Source organism: Pavona decussata, unplaced genomic scaffold, assembly GCF_977016875.1.
Source record: "Pavona decussata unplaced genomic scaffold, jaPavDecu1.1 SCAFFOLD_210, whole genome shotgun sequence".
In the NCBI taxonomy this organism is placed as follows: domain Eukaryota; kingdom Metazoa; phylum Cnidaria; class Anthozoa; order Scleractinia; family Agariciidae; genus Pavona; species Pavona decussata.
In genome coordinates, this window is record NW_028145615.1 from 1,247,198 (window position 1) to 1,269,384 (window position 22,187).

General features: G+C 38.2%; 1 protein-coding gene across 2 annotated transcripts; it reads right to left on the bottom strand.

The window, feature by feature from the left end:
• Positions 1-44: 44 nt before the first annotated feature.
• Positions 45-22,021, bottom strand: LOC146460646 (uncharacterized). Of its 2 annotated transcripts, XM_085087961.1 has the most exons (24): positions 21,859-22,021; positions 20,315-20,551; positions 19,460-19,633; positions 18,814-19,140; positions 18,231-18,302; positions 17,445-17,627; positions 16,791-17,066; positions 15,969-16,154; positions 15,373-15,591; positions 14,531-14,692; positions 14,302-14,394; positions 13,654-13,794; positions 13,222-13,413; positions 12,244-12,381; positions 11,426-11,566; positions 10,933-11,082; positions 5,347-5,472; positions 4,588-4,710; positions 3,238-3,369; positions 2,346-2,471; positions 2,006-2,131; positions 1,305-1,430; positions 540-641; positions 45-251 (listed from the first exon to the last, which is right to left on the bottom strand). In XM_085087961.1, exons 1-24 carry the CDS (start codon positions 21,923-21,925, stop codon positions 157-159), a joined length of 3,714 nt encoding a protein of 1,237 aa, XP_084944087.1. In that variant the 5' UTR covers positions 21,926-22,021; the 3' UTR covers positions 45-156. The 2 variants fall into 2 exon arrangements, with proteins under 2 accessions (XP_084944087.1, XP_084944088.1); XM_085087962.1 differs by lacking the exon at positions 15,969-16,154.
• Between the last annotated feature and the right edge of the window lie 166 nt (positions 22,022-22,187).

The window sequence follows — 22,187 nt, forward strand, 5'->3', positions numbered from 1 at the left end:
ACCGTTCAGTTACTGTTTGGAGTTTACAGATGGAATACCAATGCTTAGTCAACAGTTTGTTTAATTTTAATCTTGGCCAAAGTAGTCTTCAAATGGTAGTGTTTACATTATCCCAAAAACGCTTTAATAAACGACAACACGAAAGTGAAAGGAAATCTATGATAAGGCCAGGCACCCAAGCAGTCCAGCCACGATAAGCATGATGGTAGAATGCAGTGTCATCGCAGTTTCATGTGCAAATAAAAAGGATTCTACAAAAATAAAAGGCAAAATAAATAAATAGATAAATAAATAAACTAATTAATTAATTAATCAATTGCGGATAAATATCTTGGTAATTGTTACTTCTTAATTAAAATAGCAAGACCTAGAAGACACAGACAACAGAAATGAAAGTACATGTTTATTAACTTTTCTTTTTCTTCGTTTTTTAACCTCGCTATCAAGTAAGGGGTCGAGTTCTCGACAAACGTCGTTACTGTAAAAATTCAATGATTTTTCTTCGTTTGCGCAATTGTTTTATAGGCATATAAAATTACCTTCGTAACATTCCTTGTAAGGTCCTAAGACGTAGCCAGGCAAACAATAACACCTTCCATTGACACACATGGAATTCTCGGGGCAGTCTTCACTGCACTCTTCTGTTAGAATTAAAACAAACAGTGGTCTTAAGGCAGGCGAAAAACGGGGTGGGGTGGGGTGGGGCAGCATGTGCGCTCACAACTCGATCTCATAAGGTGCAAAGTGGGAGACTTACAACATTTAACCCTTTAAGGTCCAATATCGATATGTATGTGCCCTTTATGGTTCTGTATTTTATATTCTATGGTTATAATTGGGAGAATCTGTTGAAAAAGAAAGATGTCTTATTTCTGTTGATCATGTTCCTTTTTCCTCGATGGCAATCTTGTCAGTTACCTTTTCCTTGGCAGTCTATTTGTTGTCTTTCATCGTCAGAACCTTCAAGAATACCATTCTTTTCATTTTCTAATCGTTCCTTCACATCGATATAAATTCTGCTTGCCATGCAATCAATATTGCTGGGGATTTAGAGTTGTGGCAAGTAATTTTCCTTCTCTATTTCGCTTAGATACGTACTCAAGGAATTAGAGTTATGTCCAACGTACCGACAGTAGAGTTGTTCGTGCACAATAAGGGTATGACACCGACTTATATGACTACCTCCCACTTGTGTGAGAACGCCTTTGAAATACACCCGGGTATTTAATATGATCTGTGGTTTATACTGAATAGTGTATAGTAACCTTAAACAGGTGACATGAATATACTGACTGAGGTGATACCTTCACACTGGTTGTTAGCATTCTTTGTGTATCCCTGTTTACACTGGCAGTTGTATGATCCAGGTGTGTTCACACAGTATGATCTGGAGTCACATTCATAACTGTCATTCAAACATTCGTCAACATCTGAAACACAACAATGTGGTATCATTTTATAAAAATCAAGTTAAACTGTCGCAACTCTCATTAATTACCTTACTTACACTGAAATTTTTACTCTTCCTCTAGCGGAGGCCATACGTCTTTTGGTCCCATTTCAGAAGTGTCTTTGAAAATAATTGGGGCTTAAAGGTGAACTGAAAAACTTAAGAAGCTCAAAAACCTGACTCCATTTTAAACTAAATCCCAAAAAGTGATATTTTGTTTTCGATCAAAAAGCAAACTTACTGTATACTATTTACACCCAAGAATAGCGGATATCCTCTTTTTCAATCGTACAGCGCTAAGATAAATTCACAATTTTCGTTTGGACTTAAGAACGATTGTTTTCGCTTTGCAGACAATACAGCAATATCATAACAAAGACATGCGAAAAATTCTTGATAATTACCGATATAGTCCACTGACGAATATTACGGTCTCCCGGAATTTAACGGGGATTACATTCTATTGCATTGGAAGGAGTGCTTTCCGCCCCCATAACTCAGTGCAACAACTTTCAGTTTGTTTAACTCCAAGTGGTTGTTTCGCTTTGTGCATACCTGTGCAGTTTAGCTTGAGTTTCCCTGTCACAAATCCTCCCTGGCATGAACACGAGTATGTCCCAGGAACGTTGTGACAGTTCGTATTGGGGCCACACTTTTCAGGTTCGTTACACTCGTTAATATCTGTTGGTTATTTAAAGAAATATTCAAATTTTGGAGCTGCAACTAAGGGCAACAAATCCATATCATCTGCACTGTAATTTGTTATCTTAGAGCAAAAAAGATGTCGACTTCTACACTGAAACTGGACACTTTTTCAGTGGAATGACTCAAGGCACAAACAGAAAACCTCTCGTCTCTTTATATGGTAGCTAAAGAATTCAAAAACGCTCCTTACCGAAACAGTTTTTCTTCTCCATATTAAAAGCATAACCTTTTGGGCAGACGCACTTGTACGTTCCCGGCATATTCTCACACTTTGCCACATTTCCGCAAATGTTATTTTTCTCGCATTCGTTTACATCTGGAGAAAGAAACAAAGCCAGTCTGGTAATGGAACCTTTAACTCCAACGAAGCTGGTGATTTTGGCTTCTTCAGCTCCTTCTCGCTTTGTCAGTAGCATTCCTGCGATCTTTTGACTTCAAGAGGGATGAACCAATCAGAAACCATTTGCTGCTTATATATTTAAGGACGGTGCCTTCTAATGCAGTGGTATTTTTGCGCAATTTATGACTATGCGGGTAAACGAGATCTTAGCAAGGGCTAGTGGAATCCAAAAAGAGAATTGGGGGTAACCACGCAATTTTTAAAGATAATCAAGCAACAAAAATTTTAAAAAGAGATAAAATACAAAGCAATGTATGGCATTTTTTCCCAAAGTGAAGCTTGATTATCTCTGAAAAATGCATGGTTACCCTCAATTTTCTTTTTGAATACCATGAGCACTTGCTAGGTTCTGCTTTCTCCGCATAGTTTTAAAGCGCGCAAAAATATCCCTCTATTAGTAGGCACCACCCACAGGTAACCCGAGTATCTTGAGATGTGCAGAAGCACAGAAGGTAGTATGCGCAGTAACAAAAGTAGTCACCTTCATGTGAGCGGGGCATTTTCCTTTACCAGGGACTACTCCTTCCCATGATTTAATAACATTTTTTTCACTTGCTCTTAGATCACATTTCAGTTCAAATACGATCGCCTTCTCGCACGCTTGCTGTTTCAAGACGTCGTTACAATGAGATCAAGGTTCTTCAATATTAAACAAACGTTAATTTACTATAAAGTCTCTTACCAGCACAACCCTTCCCATCACCACTTGCGCTCCTGAATCCTGGATTGCAGTTGCATTTGTATGATCCCTCGTTGTTGGTGCAAACAGAGTTCAAACCACAAATGTTTGGGTCTGATTCACATTCATTTCTGTCTACAATCAGGGGAAACAGGGATAACCTATGAATAATTGTTTATGTTATCAGCATAACAGAGGAGTCAAATCCTGTGCTGTGATTGGTTACCCGAGCGGGCGAGATATGTTGCCCGTCCGCTTGGCATCGAAAGTTTAATCCCGAGCAACAATGCAGTCTTTTCTTCAATTTTCTCGTTGTTCTGGGGGAAAACGCTCTCTAAAATGTTCGGTAAACACTCAACATTTACCTAAAGGAAAGGAAAGAGAATGGAATCGTCCTGGTGTAGTGAAAATTTTGTTTCAGCTATACAATGAATGTGAATTGAATCGATGAGTTGCTCTGTGTGTAGTATCTTGGATAGATTGATTTTGTAAAACTTGTTCAATATTGTCTCAAGTCGAGTACTAAATTGACTAGTTCTCCAGGTTTGGAATGACTGTATTTAAATCATAGCGTAGTGAAAGTTGCGTTAAGTGTTTAGATCAGTTCAGAAAAGTGTATTTCTCAAGTTCGCCGAAGAAGCTCACGTTTTTAATTTAGCTGCGTCTTGCCTGTTGTAAACAACGACATCTTATCAAAGTTTCGCCAAGTTTTCTGATCTTTATCCGCTCTATTTTTCGGCTTATTTTTGCATATAATTTCAAAATGTATTGTTTCAATCAAGAATTATTGTTTAGAGGCCGAAAACTGTGTAAAAATGTTTATTATTTACGCCCTCGCGCGATCGGCTGAAAATGGCGAGTTTGCCGGATTCTATTAAAATCTTCCCCGTCTTGCGAAAATCTAAATTTTTCGTACTCAGTAATTGTATACTCCATTTAAGCCATTTTAAAGCTAGAGCCTTAAGATAATTTAGGATGCCTGGTTTTCTATGATTACATGCTAATCCATAAATGCACTGAAAATAAATCTTACACTGGCCGGCTTTGAAGAATTTCTTTCCGAGCAGAACAGTTTCATGTTCTGTTTTGTTTTGTTTTGTTGTTGTATTTTTAACTTGAAGATAAAGCCTAATAAATCCTTTATTGACCAAGCTTGTTCGGTCAAGATGTAGAATTCTGGGCCGTGCATTTGGATTACACATTTTTTCGATAACACCAAACTTTTACCTTCTAAAATAACGGAATGGGATAAAGGTCTTCTTGCTGCTGCAAATACCAACCGGCTTGGTTTGGCTTGGCCAAATCGGCCTCTGATATTATTTTTTAAAGTAGGTAAAAATTGTAAGGCGTTACCTTCACACTTTCTAAAGCCGTGGTAATATCCTGCACTGCAGTCACACATATACGTCCCTTTTACTTTTTTGCAAATCTGGTGTCGCAGTTTGCACTTCTTGTCCTTGGTGCAGAGGTCTAAAGCTGTTGGAATGTTAAAAGTTACGATGAACTTGGAACAAGGTAAGGTGGGTAGAGTTTGTAAATGGAGCGCGCGTAACAACTTGGACGGCTGGTAAATGGGGCACGCGAAACGAACAGAGAAAGAGAGTTGGATGTTTAGGGGAAGAGAGTCCTTAGGGAAGATTGCGAAAGTGCCCACAGAGTGATAAGATAAGGAGTTAATGGGAACTAAACACACATCACGACAATTATTTCCTCCGGCAAGAAAATATGGTGTCATAACTCTTATTCACTTTTATTGATCGCCAGGAAATGTCCTTCGGTGCTTGTTGGAGGAAATATGGACTGCTTACCACTAAATACACTTTTAAGAAGCAAAATATTTAACGATTAAACTTGTCCTGACAAAGACGGATGACGAACATGTTGTAAGTCCCTGCCTGATGCAGAAAGCGCAAAAGAGCGGTGAGAGTCTAATATTTACTTCAACCGTTGGCTTACAATTTCAGAAACGTTCCAAATGGAACGACGCTTGATTTTCCAGCAAGAATTTCCAGGATTTCCTTCTCAAATGGTAACCACCAACAATACCCAAATAGGGGAAAAGTGACTGAAAATGTTAAAATATTTATATTACAAACTAAATACTTCTAATACCTGAACATTGGTGACGGCCATCCCCTTTCAGTCCAGAAAAGCAAATGCACTTATAGGACCCTATTGTGTTAGAGCACGAGGCATTCACGTGACAGGAATAGGACCTCTCTTCGCATTCGTTTATATCTGGTTCGTGAAATAAATAGGTAGCATTTAAGTTACAAAATGATTCATGAAATAAATGTGATGGTATATTTCCTGCCTGGTGAATGAATGAGAATGATGTATTATTCTAGAAAGTGACACAGGCATACTCGGAAAAAAGAAATCCGAGTGCTCCTATCAGGAGCACTGATAGGAGCACTCGGATTTCTTTTGTTCCTAGTATGCCTGTGTCACTTTCTAGAATAATACATCATTCTCAAAATGATTCATGTCTTTGCGCGCATTTTCGCGCCTCTTAAATGTGTGCATTGCTTCTTGTAACATAAAATTTGCCACAAAGAAAACACAATACTTTACATTTATGATATGGCGAGGAGACCTCAAGAAACCATTGGGCTTATTTTAAGAGGTCACCACAAAGTAATAAATTCGTTTCTTTAATGTAGGAATGCGCGATGAACCTGTGATATGTGTTGGAAGGGAATTCCAAGTTTAAGGACCTTGATAAAGAATTGTGAACTGTTTAAGGTTAGTACGACAGGCATGAGGTCGATAAATATTTGCTGTTCTAGTGTTATAACTATGTACTTGACTACTAGTTACAAACACATCGTGAAAAGTCCGAGGCAACAAATTGAGCGACCTGAAAAGAGTTCTCTTGAAAAACATCTAATACACCGAGCCGAGAACTGAAATCAAGGGAGTGGAATGAGCTCGATGGTCTGAGTTGGTCATACCTTGCACAGCAAGCTTCTGTAATTAATAAATCCTATTTCAATTGGAAACGTATTATTTAATTATTTATTTATTTATTTATTTATTTATTCACCACGACATACAAACATAGAAAGTTACAATGAATAATAGACTAGGATTGTACATAAGTTTAGAGTAAATAATAATAGTAAAAGAAGAAGTAAGAAGTGGCGAGGAGACCTCAAGAAACCCCCGGGCTTATACTGAGAGGTCTCCTCGCAGATATGTGAGGACTTTAAGAGCGGATGTCTGTAAATATCAACCAGAGGTGTGCAATAGCGAAAAATTCAAAATTCTCAAAAAAATTCACAGCATAGCCCACGCTAAACTATTGCAAGAAATACATGCTTTACTTCGATCCGATAATTATTTTTGATGTGAGGCTATGATCTTGAATTCCCCGCTCCTGAACCGGGTTTTCGGTGTCTGACACCACATGTTGCGAAGACCTTGTTTTAAAAAACAACCCAGTTTTGTTCGAAACGAAAAACATCCAGTCTGATAAAGTACATAATTATGGACATCATGAATGGTATGTTACTCATCTGGAGTGAAAATTAAATATTTAGGAGATTTTTCAATATTTACAATTTTTTACGTAAGCGATTTCTCGTGATGCCAAATTGACAAATTTGCGAGGCTAAAATCATCAACTGGTACATGGCGTTGAGGATAAAGATTTACACCACGTGAAAGAGCATCATTTCTTCTTATAAAATCCGCTTTCAAAACTATGGACAACACAAAAGGAAATTTTTGAGGCCGCGAATTACAAGTAGTACTTTAGTGAAATTTGAGCTTTTCTGTCACGGCATACCGTTGCTAAAACTCAGATAAACACTACATGAAAACGTTTCAAACAACAATTGTTTGTTGGTACTTGCTAGAGGTTTTGGCCCACGTTCATAATATTATTTCCATGGTTTTTAATCATTTCGGGCAGGCACAAAAGATTGTAGCAGTTTTATTAGACCCCGAGTTCAAAAGCGTATAAAGGTCACAAAGGTCAGTTTACGTAGTCAACGTTTTGAATTCGGACCAGAATGTTTTGCGTTGAATCTTACTTTAGAAATGAAACAATAGCCACAAGTGCTACATAATTCATACCTTTTTAGCGAGCTTTCTGTACATTGTAGAAATCATCACGTCAATCAGGAACGATATATGCATTTTGCCGCGATTTAAAAATACGTTAAACGGCAGAGATTGCGTTACAGTTTGCGCAGACCACTTGCCCCCAGGGGGAGGGGGTCTCCTGTATCAAATCGTCATAAATTTTGAAAAGTACCAGTAAAAGGTACCAGAATTTGCTTTGTAGCAGTGGTCTGTATAATTTTCCCACTTAGTGGTACCAATTCTAAAATGAATACGCTAAGTGACAGTTGATGACACTGATATTTATAATAACTTTCTCTTATATGTTTTCGCTCCTGTTTTAACCCCCGAAAGCTACGATCACCCCCGTCAATTTTTATATAAAGGTTCACCCCCCGGGTACTCTGCGAGCAGAGGCCCTTCAACTTATCTAGGAAGATCAAAGGGCCTCTGCTCGAATAGTACCCCCGGGCGCATGCCAGGGGTAATTTTTCACTGCCCCTTCGATACAAACTGTAACTGCGTTTTACTTGTGAGCTGTATTTTCTGTCACTGAACTTTCTAAACGTGCAGTTAGCCCACGTTGGTATTCAGATCGCTTCAGTTTGTTTATCTTGCTCTGCAATCCAACTTTAATGCTCGATTCTGGTTTCACGGCGTTCAAACAAATTGAGCCGAAATGGTATCGTGTGAGTATGCTTCGATTGTTGGAGGACAATGTGGACAAAGTGTTGAAAATCCAGCGAATACCCAATGTATTCCAATCAGAGATTGTGGTACAGACATTCGAAACTACCTAAGGGCCACGGGGTTTGCTGGCTGAACACTGAAAACTGAGGCGGAGCTTCTCGTAGGCAGAGCAGGTATCGAATTAATATATTACTGTAACGCAAAACTCCTGACCTTAAATAAGAATTACCTTTAACAGCGCTTGCAATTTGATTCTGAATTACTGGTTATTACATCCACACACATAAACGATTTTTAGTGATTTTTTTTTTAAGTTATTTGGCCGTGTGCTTTGTCACTGTGACAGTTTCCCGACGTAAAGAATGGGGAGCTTAGTGGGGAGGCGGCAGGGTAAGAGCGAGGAGGGAGACGGGGTTGAGTCACCACTGTCGTCCCTATTTTCCTTTCCTGCAGTACGACTCACACCTGCTACAGTCGACCACAGTCCATTGTCAGCAGGAATAAGGGAGGAGCGTAGGGGGAGCAATTTTTGTCAGAAAGGGGCCAGGGTTTCACAGCCTGGACGGCACAGCTACGCTCCTTTGGCTGTAAAGCCAGTTCTACAAAGTGACATAACTAACTGACTAAACCTCAGGGCAAAATTTCCCTTGATATCTTCGAAAACCTTGAGTAGCATTCATGGTAGCCTCGCGAAACGCCCCTCGGGGACGGGAGCGATGAGAGGCGGCTGTATTCGCAGGCTACGTTAGACTGAAATTAATAAACCATTGTTGTTTGAAACGTTTCCATGTTGTGTTTATCTGAGTCTTAGCAACGGAATGCCGTGACAGAAAAGCTCAAATTTCACTAAAATACTACTTGTAATTCGCGGCCTCAAAAATTTCCTTCTGTGTTGCCCATAGTTTTGAAAGCGGATTTTATAAGAAGAAATGATGCTCTTTCACGTGGTGTAAATCTTTATCCTCAACGCCATGTACCAGTTGATGATTTTAGCCTCGCAAATTTGTCAATTTGGCATCACGAGAAATCGCTTACGTAAAAAATTGTAAATATTGAAAAATCTCCTAAATATTTAATTTTCACTCCAGATGAGTAACATACCATTCATGATGTCCATAATTATGTACTTTATCAGACTGGATGTTTTTCGTTTGGAACAAAACTGGGTTGATTTTTAAAACAAGATCTTCGCAACATGTGGTGTCAGACACCGAAAACCCGGTTCAGGAGCGGGGAATTCAAGATCATAGCCTCACATCAAAAATAATTATCGGATCGAAGTAAAGCATGTATTTCTTGCAATAGTTTAGCGTGGGCTATGTTGTGAATTTTTTTGAGAATTTTGAATTTTTCGCTATTGCATACCTCTGGTTGATATTTTCAGACATTCGCTCTTAAGACCAGTAAAGACATTGTATTGAGATTTTTTTAACATACGGTGGTAAGACTATAAAGACATAACAGAGTCGGACGTTTCATGCAGTTAACTGAGGAAATCAAGAAGCTTTCTTTTGAAGGTGGATAGACTAGGGGAAGACGTAATTGATAATAGCAAAGAATTCCATATTTTTGGCCCTCTATAGAGTATAGTAAATTGCTTGATATTAGTTCGGCAGGTGTGAGGTCGAAAATGAGCTGAGGTTCTAGTATCATAATTGTGAATTTGACCACCAGTCGGAAATAAATTTAAAAAGGGCGAAGGCAGCAAACGTCGGTGATAGGAAAACATAAATTTTGCAATATAAAGGGAATTCACTTTAAAAATATCTGGGATATTCAATTGTGCAAATAAAGGTGCAGAAGGTGCAAGGTGATTAGAATTTGTCATAGCTCGCACAGTTCATTTTGAAGAAGAAAAATGCGATTTAAGTTTGTTACATAAGTAGAAGACCAAACTGTAGTACAATAAGTTAAATAGGGATAAATTAAGGTATAATACAAAGATTTTTTAGTGTTTGATGACAAAAGGAAACGAAATCTGTACATTATACCAACGGACTTAGAGATTTTCTTGCAAATGTAACTGATATGCGATTTCCAGGTGAGACCTTCATCAATATAAATACCTAAGAACTTAACTTCTGTTACTTGCTTGAGGGGTATACTGTCAAGTGAAATTTGGGAGCTCATGTGGACAGATTTTTGTTTGGTATGTAAACGACCAAGCTATGTTACAATATGTAATGTAAAAAAAAAGAGAAAAACAATCAATTTCTTTCTCTTCCAAAACATGCACGCGTCTAGCGTCTGTACTTGAATTGCTCTCTGGTGGTTAAGTGAATACTTGTCATGTCCCTTTCCCTGCTCCCTGTCCCAACATACTCCATTCTCAGTGCTAATAACGCGAAGCATTTCAGCTTAGAAAATAAGTCATATACAGTTGAGCCTTTGCCTGTTCAAAGTAGTTGAAAGGATTGATACAATACAAAATGACCCAACTGCCTCTTTTATTTGTCAAACTGCTGACAAGTCTTAATTAAAAAATCAGGAAAGCTTTGTTCTTAAGACCCGGTTAAGACCGGCTCGCATAGGAAGCCAAGCTTTGTCCGTGTACAACTTATTCCGTTTGTAGTATTTGTACTCATCCAAGGAATCACTGGAATATCTGAGTAAGTTTTTGCTTCATACGGTCGAAGCAAGGCCAGCCAAAGTTTTCGAAAAATCAGCAGCGGCAGTCTCGCGTAAAATTGGAGAATTCCATAAAAGTGTGCGTCCTAAATGTTTAGCATTGTGTTAATTTCCAGAGGTACCCCTTTGGAACGATGGGGGAGACCAAACAATACGACAATGAGGTGCCACGGATAAATTTTGACACTGTTAACGACCAAATAATACTTGTTTATGTAAACTGGAGTAGTTTAAGGAAAGCACCTCCAGCAGGATAACGAATTGTGAAATTGTATACAAACTATTGGACAGCTCCTTCCCTCCATTGCTTACCTTTGCATTTGATGTTCATTCCCTTAGTCTTTCCCTTTACTGTTGATTCATATCCTTTTGCGCATGCACAGCTGTAAGTGCCCGGTAGGTTTACACACTTAGTTCTGTCAGGGCAACTGAATAGACTTGGATTGTTGCATTCATTAACGTCTGAAAAGTCACGTGATATCATAAAGAAATAACTATGATAACAAGCATCTGAAGTCGCTAGTTGTAACAGTCATAAAAGTCATATTAAGTAGCTTATTAAGAAAATTCCTGCATTCGACGCATGCGCGACTGAGTAAAGCAAATTATTCTACAGAATGCCACTGAGGAAAAAATAGCTCATGCAATGTAATAATGTAGAATTCCTCATACTGCCATATTTCGAATATAAGCTCCTCCGAAAATTACAGCGTTCTCTGAGTTTATCTTCATATTTTCCAGGAAAAAGGAAGTGCAAAAATAAAATGTCATTAAGTGCATACAAAGTTTGTTGGTCTCCCGTTACCTTTGCATTTCTCCAGCCGTTTGTTGGTATCATAGACGGCTTCGTATCCATTACTGCACAAACATTCATATGATCCGAAGGTATTCTTGCAGTAAGAATGAGCCAGAGGACAAGAAGTTTTAGAAAGACATTCATCCCTGTCTGAAAAACAAATCAAAACAGAATGTTTGGATTGGATCGTGTTCCCTTTGTTCCATCCACTCTCTAACAGCTCTGTGATACCTGTGCACTACTGTCTCATACAACAAATATGAAGCAAAATGTAAGCAAATAGCGACTTTCTTAAATGTGCGACCGTTTGACGAACCTGGAGCTGGCTACATGAATTGCCGAAGTGATAATTTTAGGTTTGGTCAGTTCAAGACGTGTAGGCTCAATTTAAGACTGTTCTAAATATCGACTATACACAGAGTGCAGTTCACTATTATGATAGACAGAGTCTAAATATGTCTTTATTTCCTCGCCTAGAGTACAACGAAATAAGCTTTCCTTCTTAGAAGATACATGGGTCAGTCAGTTATGGATTATGGGATCATGCAATTTAGTGTGGATAATCAGTAGATAGAGGACCGCCAAAGTCTCATTCCGGCAGGGTGGGTCCCTATACCCCTGTCATATAATTCCAAAGTTGTGATCACTTCCCTAATTGAACAATTGAAAAAGAGAAAAAAGAATTGAAATGTGGAACTTGTTTGAATATAGACTGAATTTATTTCATCTTGGCGCGAGTTTTACGATGGTGTTACGTCAATGATATGTGAATTTGGCGATGCAGATGATTATTAAAGTTAAAATCTAAAGTTACCCTGGAAGCTTACCAACACATTGCTTGGATTTTCCTTTTCCTTTGATTTCGTATTTAAACGCGCCTCTGCATTCACAGGAATACGAATGCAAAATGTTTTTACACTCAAAATTGGGAGGACAAACATCTGGCATTGAACATTCGTTTACATCTGGAAAATAAAACAGAACTGACTATTTAGTGCCAACAAAGTCATGGAAAATTCGATGTCTCAATGTTTACCCAACTTTTTCCGGGTTCTCAAGTATGACTCTTCCCTTTTCTTCATTGGGGTTTCACAATAAAAAGTTGATCGCTTGGGTTTTGGAAGATTTTGAAGTTGAAAGAATAAATAAATGTTGATACCAATAAAGCTATCAAGCTAATTTAAAACTTGCTTGTGAGGTTGTATCATCTTGTTGCATCTTACAGGGAAGACCTTCTCTTGTCTTTCATTTCAATGAATAATTCACACTTCAGCTGCGTCGAATGTAATTCAAGCCTCAGTAAAATTGAAAAAAAAAAATCTCAGAAAATCAGCCCATAACTCCACACCAACAACAAGTAACTGTCGCTTTACTATGAGACGTGAATGATGGCCTTAAACTTGATCAGAGCAGATTCGTCTCTTATCAGAAACTTGTCTTTTGACTTGACTTGATTCGACGCGACGGTAAAGCAGCAACTAAGGTGAATGATTAGCCCAATAGGAGTGCTTTCTTGTTTTAGATCATAAAATTTGTAAAAAAAAAAAAAAAATTTAAAAAAAAGCCCTTTCAGTCTTCTCTCAAGTCATCACTTCTACTATTTTCGAGAGCATTTCTCATAACCGATAACAAAACAATATAATAAAACAAATGTCAGTCACCTTGGAGTAGAGTTAGCAGAGCACATACGCACAGCCAAATGAAATATATTTGTTACACACATTGAACACGAAATATTGAAAGGGTTTTTGTTTCCTTGGCCAACAATTACCAATATAATTCCGAAATGGGGATGAAAATCATACCTGGCAGGGCCCCGTTGTAAACTTCCACCTCGCGGAAACTCAGTTCATTTTTTCCTGGAAGCCTAAGGCTTACAACTCTTCCTCTCGTCCTCTTGGGGAGGGTAATGTTTTGAACTCTGTCATTGCTTGGATGATTGAGGTTAAAGACTACTTTGCCAGGCGGGGCATTTTCAGTCTTTAACTTCGAAGAATCTGAGAGGAAAGAAAAAACAAGGACGAACTCAGTTTATCTAAGGGAAGAACATGTAGTTAACCATAAGCTTTAAGTTAGCATCAAAACTCCTCTTTTATGGTTTATGAGGTCCTTTTCTTATTTTTTTAACCCGTACTTGTGGGAAAATCTACAGCTGAACTTAGATTAGTTTTCTCGTCGCTTTCTTCGAATTGTGGCAGAAATGCTGCTTACAAAGGTATAATTAACGTTCTAATTACCTAAAATAATCTGTAAGCCCACGAGGTCCTTCGGTTTGTAGCCGAAATCAGTTATGATGCGTATCAAATGGATTTCCGACGTTGTGAGCAAGTCTACAGACCACCATGGTCCATTGTCTGCCCTCGCGTAAAAGGATTTGTCTGCAAAATGATCAAGAATCAACCATTCAATAGATCGAACGATCGATCGATCGATCGGTTAGTCAAAAAGCGAATGAATGACGATTGAAAATGTAAAATACATATAACAGCGAAGTTGTTATAATTCTGGTAACTTCACTACAGCAAAGTCCACAGACTTATCGCTTCAAAGACATACCTTAATCTCCGTGGTTTTCCATAAAATTTCCCGGGAGATAATTGTAGGTTTATACTGATGTGTGACTAACTTTCATCGCGATGAAATTTGTTAGGATTGTTTACCGGCCTTAATTCTTATTTTATAATATCCATTTAAATATTTCTTTCCAGCATTCTTTCTTTGTGATTATTGACTTCTTATGTCTTGTCACAAATATTAAATATAAAACAACAACGACGATGGCACCACCAACAACAAAAAAACGATCAAGGATGAAAACACTGAACGTGCTAGGATACCACTTTCTTAATGTAACGTTGATCTGGCAATTTAAAATAAGTACTCACCAATCTTTTGATCGCAGCCTAATTCCGGTTTATTCTTGCTTTTCTGGTTTTCAGTGAGCGAGGCTAACGTGGGGCGCCTGGCGGCAAGGTTTACTTATATATCAAGTAAAATGACCGAACAAAAAAGGACAAGAAAAAGCAATTAGGTTACTGACTGTATAATAGGGGAAAATAGTAAGGGCTAACCGCAATGAACATTTCTTCTACGAAAAATAGCCCTGATACTCACTTATCTTTGTCTGGAATACCTCCACTTCACAGAGTGAAAGTGTTTCTTTTTCTTTTAACACAATGTGCACGTCATTCCCCACAAGTGGCTGCTTGCATGGGAAATAGTTTGAAGTGGTTTTATATCGTGGGACACTGGCACAGCTCTTGTAGTTGCCGTCACCTGAGATACAAGAAATTGCTTCAAAAGGGTCAAAGAAAAAGTGCAAATTTATACTCAATCCTATACCTTAGAGTGGTATTTTTAGTTCATGTTCACCGAAATCTTGCCAGTAAGGACCACGAACAACTTCTTTGGCGGAAACGATGGCCATGTTGTGGGCACGTCGGTGGTTTGGGTAACCGGATACCTTATTATAAATAACCTCATTATAAATAACCAACTACGGATCCATAACTGTCCAAATTCTATAGCTTTTCACGTACACAGATTAAGCTAGGCTTTGTTGCGTGAAGTGAATAGAATTCTCCATTCCTAACCCACAATGAAAAGCAAGTCCTCCAAGCTTTTAACATGCATAAAATAAAAGGTTCCAATTTCACGTCTGAACAGAGAGAGGCAGTGTGGAGTGGCGAGTTTCTTGTCAACTAAGGAACCACTCGTCACAGTGATTCATGGAAACTTCGATCCACCAATGAAAACACAGATCGAAAATGGGAGGCGTCATCCCCCAACAGCCCAGAAAAGTAAGGTAAGGCGATCGCTTCCCCTTTAGGGACCTTTTCTATTTTCAAACTGCGATGTCGTTGGAGCGCATTTTGCTAGGGTTTCAAACAAAACAAGCTTTAATTGCGATACATCGCTACTGTTAAGTGTTATTATGTAAAGAAATAAACACTTACCAACACGAATAGTAATATCCATGCCGCCCAAGAGTCCATTTGAATCTTTCGAATGCATTACAAAAACGACGGAAACACGTACCAATGAACCAAATTTTACCCACCAATAGACCTTCTTACTTAATAAACATCGGCCGCCATTAAGAATTCCATCAGTGGTTGGAGAATCCTTGAATGTATTTTCAGCGTCTAGCGTTAAGTGCTTTAAGGCAATGTTAGCTGTATGAAAACAGAAATAGACACAGTTATACACGACAGGGTAAAAAGCCCACTCCTAAACAGGAAAGCCCTTGGGTATTGTTACTTTGTTTTCTATACTTTACAGAATTATGTTCTTTGATTTGTTAAGATAATTGCGCCGCTTTCTCAACCACACGCGTTAGTTTTCCCGCGCCTAACATCATTTACGCTTATTTGCTGTGATTTCTGATTATGGTTTTTTTAGTTTTTTTTGCACTTTTTATATAAGTTGGTTGGAGTGAGTATTTCCACTTTAAGTTTTCGCTCATGCTTTACTGGAAACCATGTTATTGTGTTAGTGACTAAATAACATATCATATGGGCCCATGATCATGTGACTTATGCGTAAGTCTTACCGTAAGTCTCAGCATAAACTTCAACTTCGCAGAGATGGAGTATTTTAGCTGCATCTGTTGTTATCTTCACTGCATTACCCCACATGTAATTCTCCTTGCCATTTTTACACTCGACGCTCCATAGTTTGAGATCCGTGTCGACAACAGCGCACCTCACATATTGATTTTTCATCGTTTTTGTGTTTCCTTTAACAAATGAACATGGTTGATAATGATAATTGAAAACATTAAAATTAATCAGAACCATTTAAATACTTTAGATTTTGTTGGGTATTCAAATCACCTTGCACGCCTTTTTAAGAGCAGTAATGTTTCCATGTCAACTGAGCACATATTTCCCTGAAGGTTTTTCTCGTAACTTAAACCTGTTTGTTTTAGCTCTCTTGTAGCTTTGATTAGGTCTAAGAATCGACAAAATTCAAAGTCGGGGCTGTTCATAAGTCATGGTGTAATTTAGCCATCTAAGGTAACCAGTTATCTTAAAGGTGACCGTTTTGGAAGTTTATAACGAAACAAGTTTCGATCATTGTAAGACGTCAAATGTCATTGAAGTTATGAGACCACAATTACTGTGACAGCTTACATTTTATTCATCTTGCATTTAATTGCTTAATTGCTTTTCCTTGCAGACCAAGTCAAGGCGATGGCATAAGCTAGAACATCGCAGATTTTGAAATCACGGTGGCCGCACGATCCCGGTAGAAATGATTTTGCACTAGTCCATCTCCCTTTATGAGAGACGAGTTTGGCGTGTTTTTGAGCCAACGGTAAAATTAACGATTCACCCTTGGGGAAATCCCTTTTTCTGATGCAGAGTATTACCTACGTAAACCTTTTTTTGTCTCCGTCTATCAGCTTCTCCAAGAGCAACGTGGATCAGTGCTATAGGATGATATCCATTAAGATGTACTGTAATCCACGGGCTACGTTCAGTTAGAGAGAGGAAACAGCTGTAAAAAGATCCATCAACGGCAAGCCGGCCGAAGCCAGGACGCTCTTTGCAGTGCTTGTGCTTACATCCATTGTAGTTATCGGCGGAAGACGCCTCTGTTTCCATGGCTAACGCAAGATTTTGTTTACTGTGTCTTATAAACCGTTCTATTAATTTTAAAAAGGAAACAAACTTTTGTAAGTAACGAAGGGATCAACACAGACTCCACCACGGTAATGTAAATCTAGCTCATTTAATTTCAAATAACACTGAAATCTTACCATATATTTATCAAAATATGTTAAATTTGAATGACTTATAAGCTGACGATATTTGTTTTGATATCTCGTAGTCTTCTTTGAAGGATGTTATGTCATGTAAACACGATCTGACCAATGGCGTTTGAGAAGAAATAGTTGTCCAATCAAAATGAGGTAACAGGGTCATATGAATCGGTGATGCAGCCGTTTGTCGAAGTGAATGGTTGTTTGAATTCTTTCAGCATGTTATGTTTCTCGGTATGATTATCTTCATTACAAACTTACCAGGTGTCTGTTTTACACATTTCTCGTGTGAAAGAATAAAGTTTCCAGGCCGTCGTACTAAAGGTTCGTAGCCAGGGTCGCACGTGCAGTAATAGGAAGCTGGTGGAAACGAACTGCTGATGTATTTCGTATTGCAGCGTGAAAAAGCAGGGCACGACACTTGAAGTCTGCATACATCGGACTCTGTAAAGAAGACAAGAAAACTGAGACACTGAGTCACTATCAGGCTTTACTCATATAATCACCTTCACAATATTGTCAAGTTTTTATTTCAAACAGTTCACTTGGAAAGACAAAATTCCTAGAAGGTTCGTTTTAAAATTGACCGAGAAGGTCTTTGTACCGACATGGTCTTTACCGCCCGCCCTCTTGGTATCCCTTAAAGAAGGTTTGACCGCGTTATGGGGAACAGTATATTTTTCATGGAAATCAGATGGCGATCTCAAACAGCTTGCATTGCTCTTGAGTATAATTTTTTTTTTTAGGTATAGACAGATTGATAAAATCAAAGTTGTACAGTTTGGATACTTAAAACATAGCGTGTTTACGCCATTTAATGCAAGATTCAGCAAGGCCATAAAGTCATACTGGTAAGAGCTGAAGGTGCGTTAGGGATCCAAAACTAACTGCTACTAAATCAGACGGGACGGAAAACGTATGTGTGCACAGAAGGCTCTACCCATTGATGTTTTGGTAAGGATCGATTTCAGAATAGTTCTGGTACAATTCAACAATATTGTTATGCTGTTCTATTATATTTGTCTTAAATTAAAGGTATAACCTTACCTCTTATTCGAAGAGCTTTCAGACTGCAATTATATTTCTCTACTGTTTCGAATTTTTTATCTCCAGAAGGATCTGTGAAAAAAAAATCTGTTATCTATTATAACTGTTACTTATAACTGTTACTTACAGGTAACCTCAAACCTAAAATATTTTCAATAAAAAGTATGATTAATTTATGAATCCTTTATGCGATGTGTTTAAGGGTATATATGTTGTGGTTCAACTTTATCCTATGTTTAAATTTTATTTTCCATTGTTCCAAACCATTATCATACATTACCCAAGAACAGTAGGAAGATGAAATTTAAACCGAGGATAAATTTGAACTACATCATATATTTCATAGAAAATTCGGGTGAGAAATTTGATAATGATGATTAGTCTTCCTCTCCTTCTCCGAACAGCCAAGCCTAGTGAACCATCATGACTTCCGGTGGGCGCGCTAACTTTGACAATAACATCTTGTCGTTATAAAATGCTCATCCCAACATATGGAGAAAGGTAAACAAACAAACACGAAGCCAATGGATGGACAGCAGACAGACTGGCTCACTAACTGACTGATTAACTAATACCAACTTACGTTTGAAAACTGCTTTCACCAAATAGTTTGTGTTTTGGTTGCTGATGACAGTAGCATTGAAGTATGATTCACGATCCAGTTTTGGTGCACATACAGCCACTAATTTGTTGTTTTTATCATACTTGTATTCCACCGGCATTATGACCTTGTCATTAAAACGCAGACTTCCTTTCTTTGGTGGCCGGTCAATAATGAGGTCCTCCCAACGAACTCGACCGAAGCTCAAACGAACGTACTTTTGTTCGGATCCCAAAAAATCTGCTTGCTTCAGCAGGCGGCCATAGCTAAGCGGGTTGAGATACTTCCAATGTACGTTTTTAGCTTCGTCTGCAATAATACAGATCACTTGTAGCAATTGTTAGCTTGGGCATGATATGACAAAAAACTAAGTTCAAAGAATGTAATAGGTTATACCTTTTATAATTAGTCACATTTCTATTTGCAAAGTATAAGAAAGAATAAGGAGAAGTTCAATATTTAAAACTGAAACAATAATAGTAACACTTAGCTTTATTTCATTTTATAATATATTGATCCTCTGCATAGGGGATTTAAGGGAACAATCAATTTACGCTGATTTAAAACATCTGTTACTAATTTAAATTGAGAAGAATAAAATTAAAGTTCCGTAAAATTGAACACTTACGGTTTACAAAGACCTCCACTTCACAAAGCGTCAGTATTGCTTTTCTTGGAATGCTGATATAAACAAATTTACCGAGCATTGGTTCAGCACAACTGTAAACCCATGGTTCTTTGGGGACTTTAAGTCCTTGTCGACACAGCGGATTGAATGTACCACTAGAGCGACTGCTACTTCCTGTAGAGAGTCCGCGAAGTAAGAAGAAAAAATAATATAAAAGGCTGGTATGCACCTGCGACATAAATATAGCCATAGGAAAGCCGATGTAAACTATAGCACGGCGCAAGCGAAAGCTTAAACGTAAAAGCAGGCACACACACAAAACAAAGCTTTTCTTTTGCCTCACACGTAAACCTAGCCAACGTAGGAATAGTCAAAAGCACAGGCAAAGCAAAACAGTGCCCGTCGAATTAGACTCTTAAATGCCCTTCACTGGTGATCAGAGTTTTACGGTACTAACACATACGCGTATGCATATGCTGGCGCTTTTAATTAAAAGCCAGTTAACAACTCAGCCGTTCCAACTTCTTCCGAGACTCAGTCTTGGCAAGTCACTGTCAGCCAGACAAATATTTGGATATATCAGCTGAGTTGGTAGTTTGATGACCGTAACGAGATCATCGAGAGTCGACGTTTCGAGCGGTGAGCGCTTCGTCAGAGCAAATCCATACCGTGAGGAAATCAGTCAGTCAATCGGTCGTTCTGTCAATCACACAATCACTCAGTCAGTCGTTAAGTCGGTCAGTCAATCACACAATCACTCAGTCAGTCGGTAGGTTGGTCAGTCAATCAGTCTGTCAGTCATTCAGCTGTTAATATATTCAGTTAACGGGTGATTGAGAAAAAGGAAGAATTTACCTATCCTTATGTCAAGGTTTAACATTTCGTGCTTTGTGTTGACTATGAGGACTTTCTCTACCCAGACATCCTTTCCTAAGTCCACTCGCCACCAAGGATCGCTACCCCATTGTGTCTGAGAGCATTTGTCTCGCTTTCCGTCAACTGCATAATCACCTTTTGTGTAATACTCATGCTCTGTTGAACTTTGAACGGTGGGCCTGTTTCTAGCAATGTTCTCCAACGTCTTTGGTATTTCTGTTTGGAAGAGGAACAAAGCATTCCATCATAAAGTAGGCGAACCTGATATAAACAGAAACTTACTGTTCATTTATTTTAGTCTTCAAAAAAGACGTCTCATCCCACCACTGTGTGAAGGGATGCCACAACTGAATGAAGTTTTACACGCTATTGTCAAAACATGGTCATGACTTGGAGGAATGCTTGAGCCTTCATGGAACAACGACACGCCAGTGAGAAGCGACAAAGACTATAGATATTTTTCGGTCATCAATCCAAAGAAACGGCAGCTAATTGGGTAACTAAAGGTTTACCATATAAAAAAATTCCGGTTACTTCTCTGGTATTCCCAGTGGACAATTTCTGGGAGAAATGAAACTTTTGAACTAGTAGTCCCATTTCTCGGTTGGGACGTGCCGAATGGGAATTCGTGTTCCATTTAAATGTTTTTCATCTTTCATAACCCTTTTTTACAGCCAAATATGTGTGTTTCCCAGTTTAATCAGTTTAAAGTGTCTTTTAAATAGCACACGTTCTACCCGGACGGATATCCCAATCGAAAATTTCCCAAATTTTTCGAAAATGTTTAGCAATCAAAGCCTGCAATCGTCTTATGTACCCTCCTTAGCAAAAACCACACTCGATCTATGAAGATCAATTTCGCCGAGAACAACGAATAAAAAACGTTTAAGCAGACATTCTGTGTCAAATTTGGAAGAATGTGTGGTTTGAAGGGAGTTTAAAAATATTAACTTAACAACAACAACAACAACAAAAATTAACACTTCCAGACAGTTTGGCCAACACACTTAGTATAGAGCACCTTAGGGTGATAAAAAACTATCTGGTATTCCTCTTTTTATTGGTACTTTCAAATTTTTGTTTTCAATCACCCTCAAGTCTTAAATTTTCACTTTTTTAAATTCGTAACCCTCCCTGTATTTTTAATTTTCTTTAAAACATTCTAAAAATTCTTTTAAAAAATTTCAAACATAGATTGCGCCATGGACTACTAATGGTGCTTTTTGAGTTGAATGTAACCTCGTCGAGATAAAATGTTAAAGTCCTGAAAAAAGGGCGAGGTGATCCGAATTCCCATTTTGAGTGTGTCTTACATGTTTTTCTTCTTTTTTATTTTTTACCACTTATAGCCCCTCTACTAGGAACGAAATTAAGTTTGCAATAACTTAATTTGCTTCATCGTCTGTTGATAAAATTATATATATGCTTAAAAAAAGGAATTACTGAAATAATTGTTCAACCGTATTATCTTCTGAAGACTATGTCGAATGAAACGTCTTTTTGCAATCGACGTTGTATCTTACCATTTATTGCCTGAACAAGACCAACCAGAGCGAGAATCGTTATCACACCCAGAGTGCTCCTCTTCATGCTAGTCGGACCTACGTTATCACTAACGTATTGTTACTTTCCGCGCATGTGGCTGCAAAGAACTTTTTCTGTGTAAGCGACTCTTCGTAAAGTGTTCAATTATCTTCGCAACAATTAGAAGAACGACGGTTTTAGGTCATGCAGTTCAACAGTTTTCCTATTCTAATTGAAAGTTATGTTAACTGTTTGTTTGTCAGGTTTTAATTTCTTGTAGTCCATAGGATTACTTATATTTCGAATTCTATTTTAGTTTTGCCTCTGT

What these genes read in the sequence shown, in the direction of transcription:
- LOC146460646 (XM_085087961.1), bottom strand. Translation starts at nt 21,925, where the DNA reads ATGAAGAGGAGCACTCTGGGTGTGATAACGATTCTCGCTCTGGTTGGT. An exon ending in AGTTTATGCTGAGACTTACG is followed by an intron (nt 15,592 to 15,968) that starts GTAAGACTTACG and finishes GTTTTCATACAG; the next exon opens with CTAACATTGCCTTAAAGCAC. An exon ending in GGATATTACTATTCGTGTTG is followed by an intron (nt 14,693 to 15,372) that starts GTAAGTGTTTAT and finishes CTTGTATCTCAG; the next exon opens with GTGACGGCAACTACAAGAGC.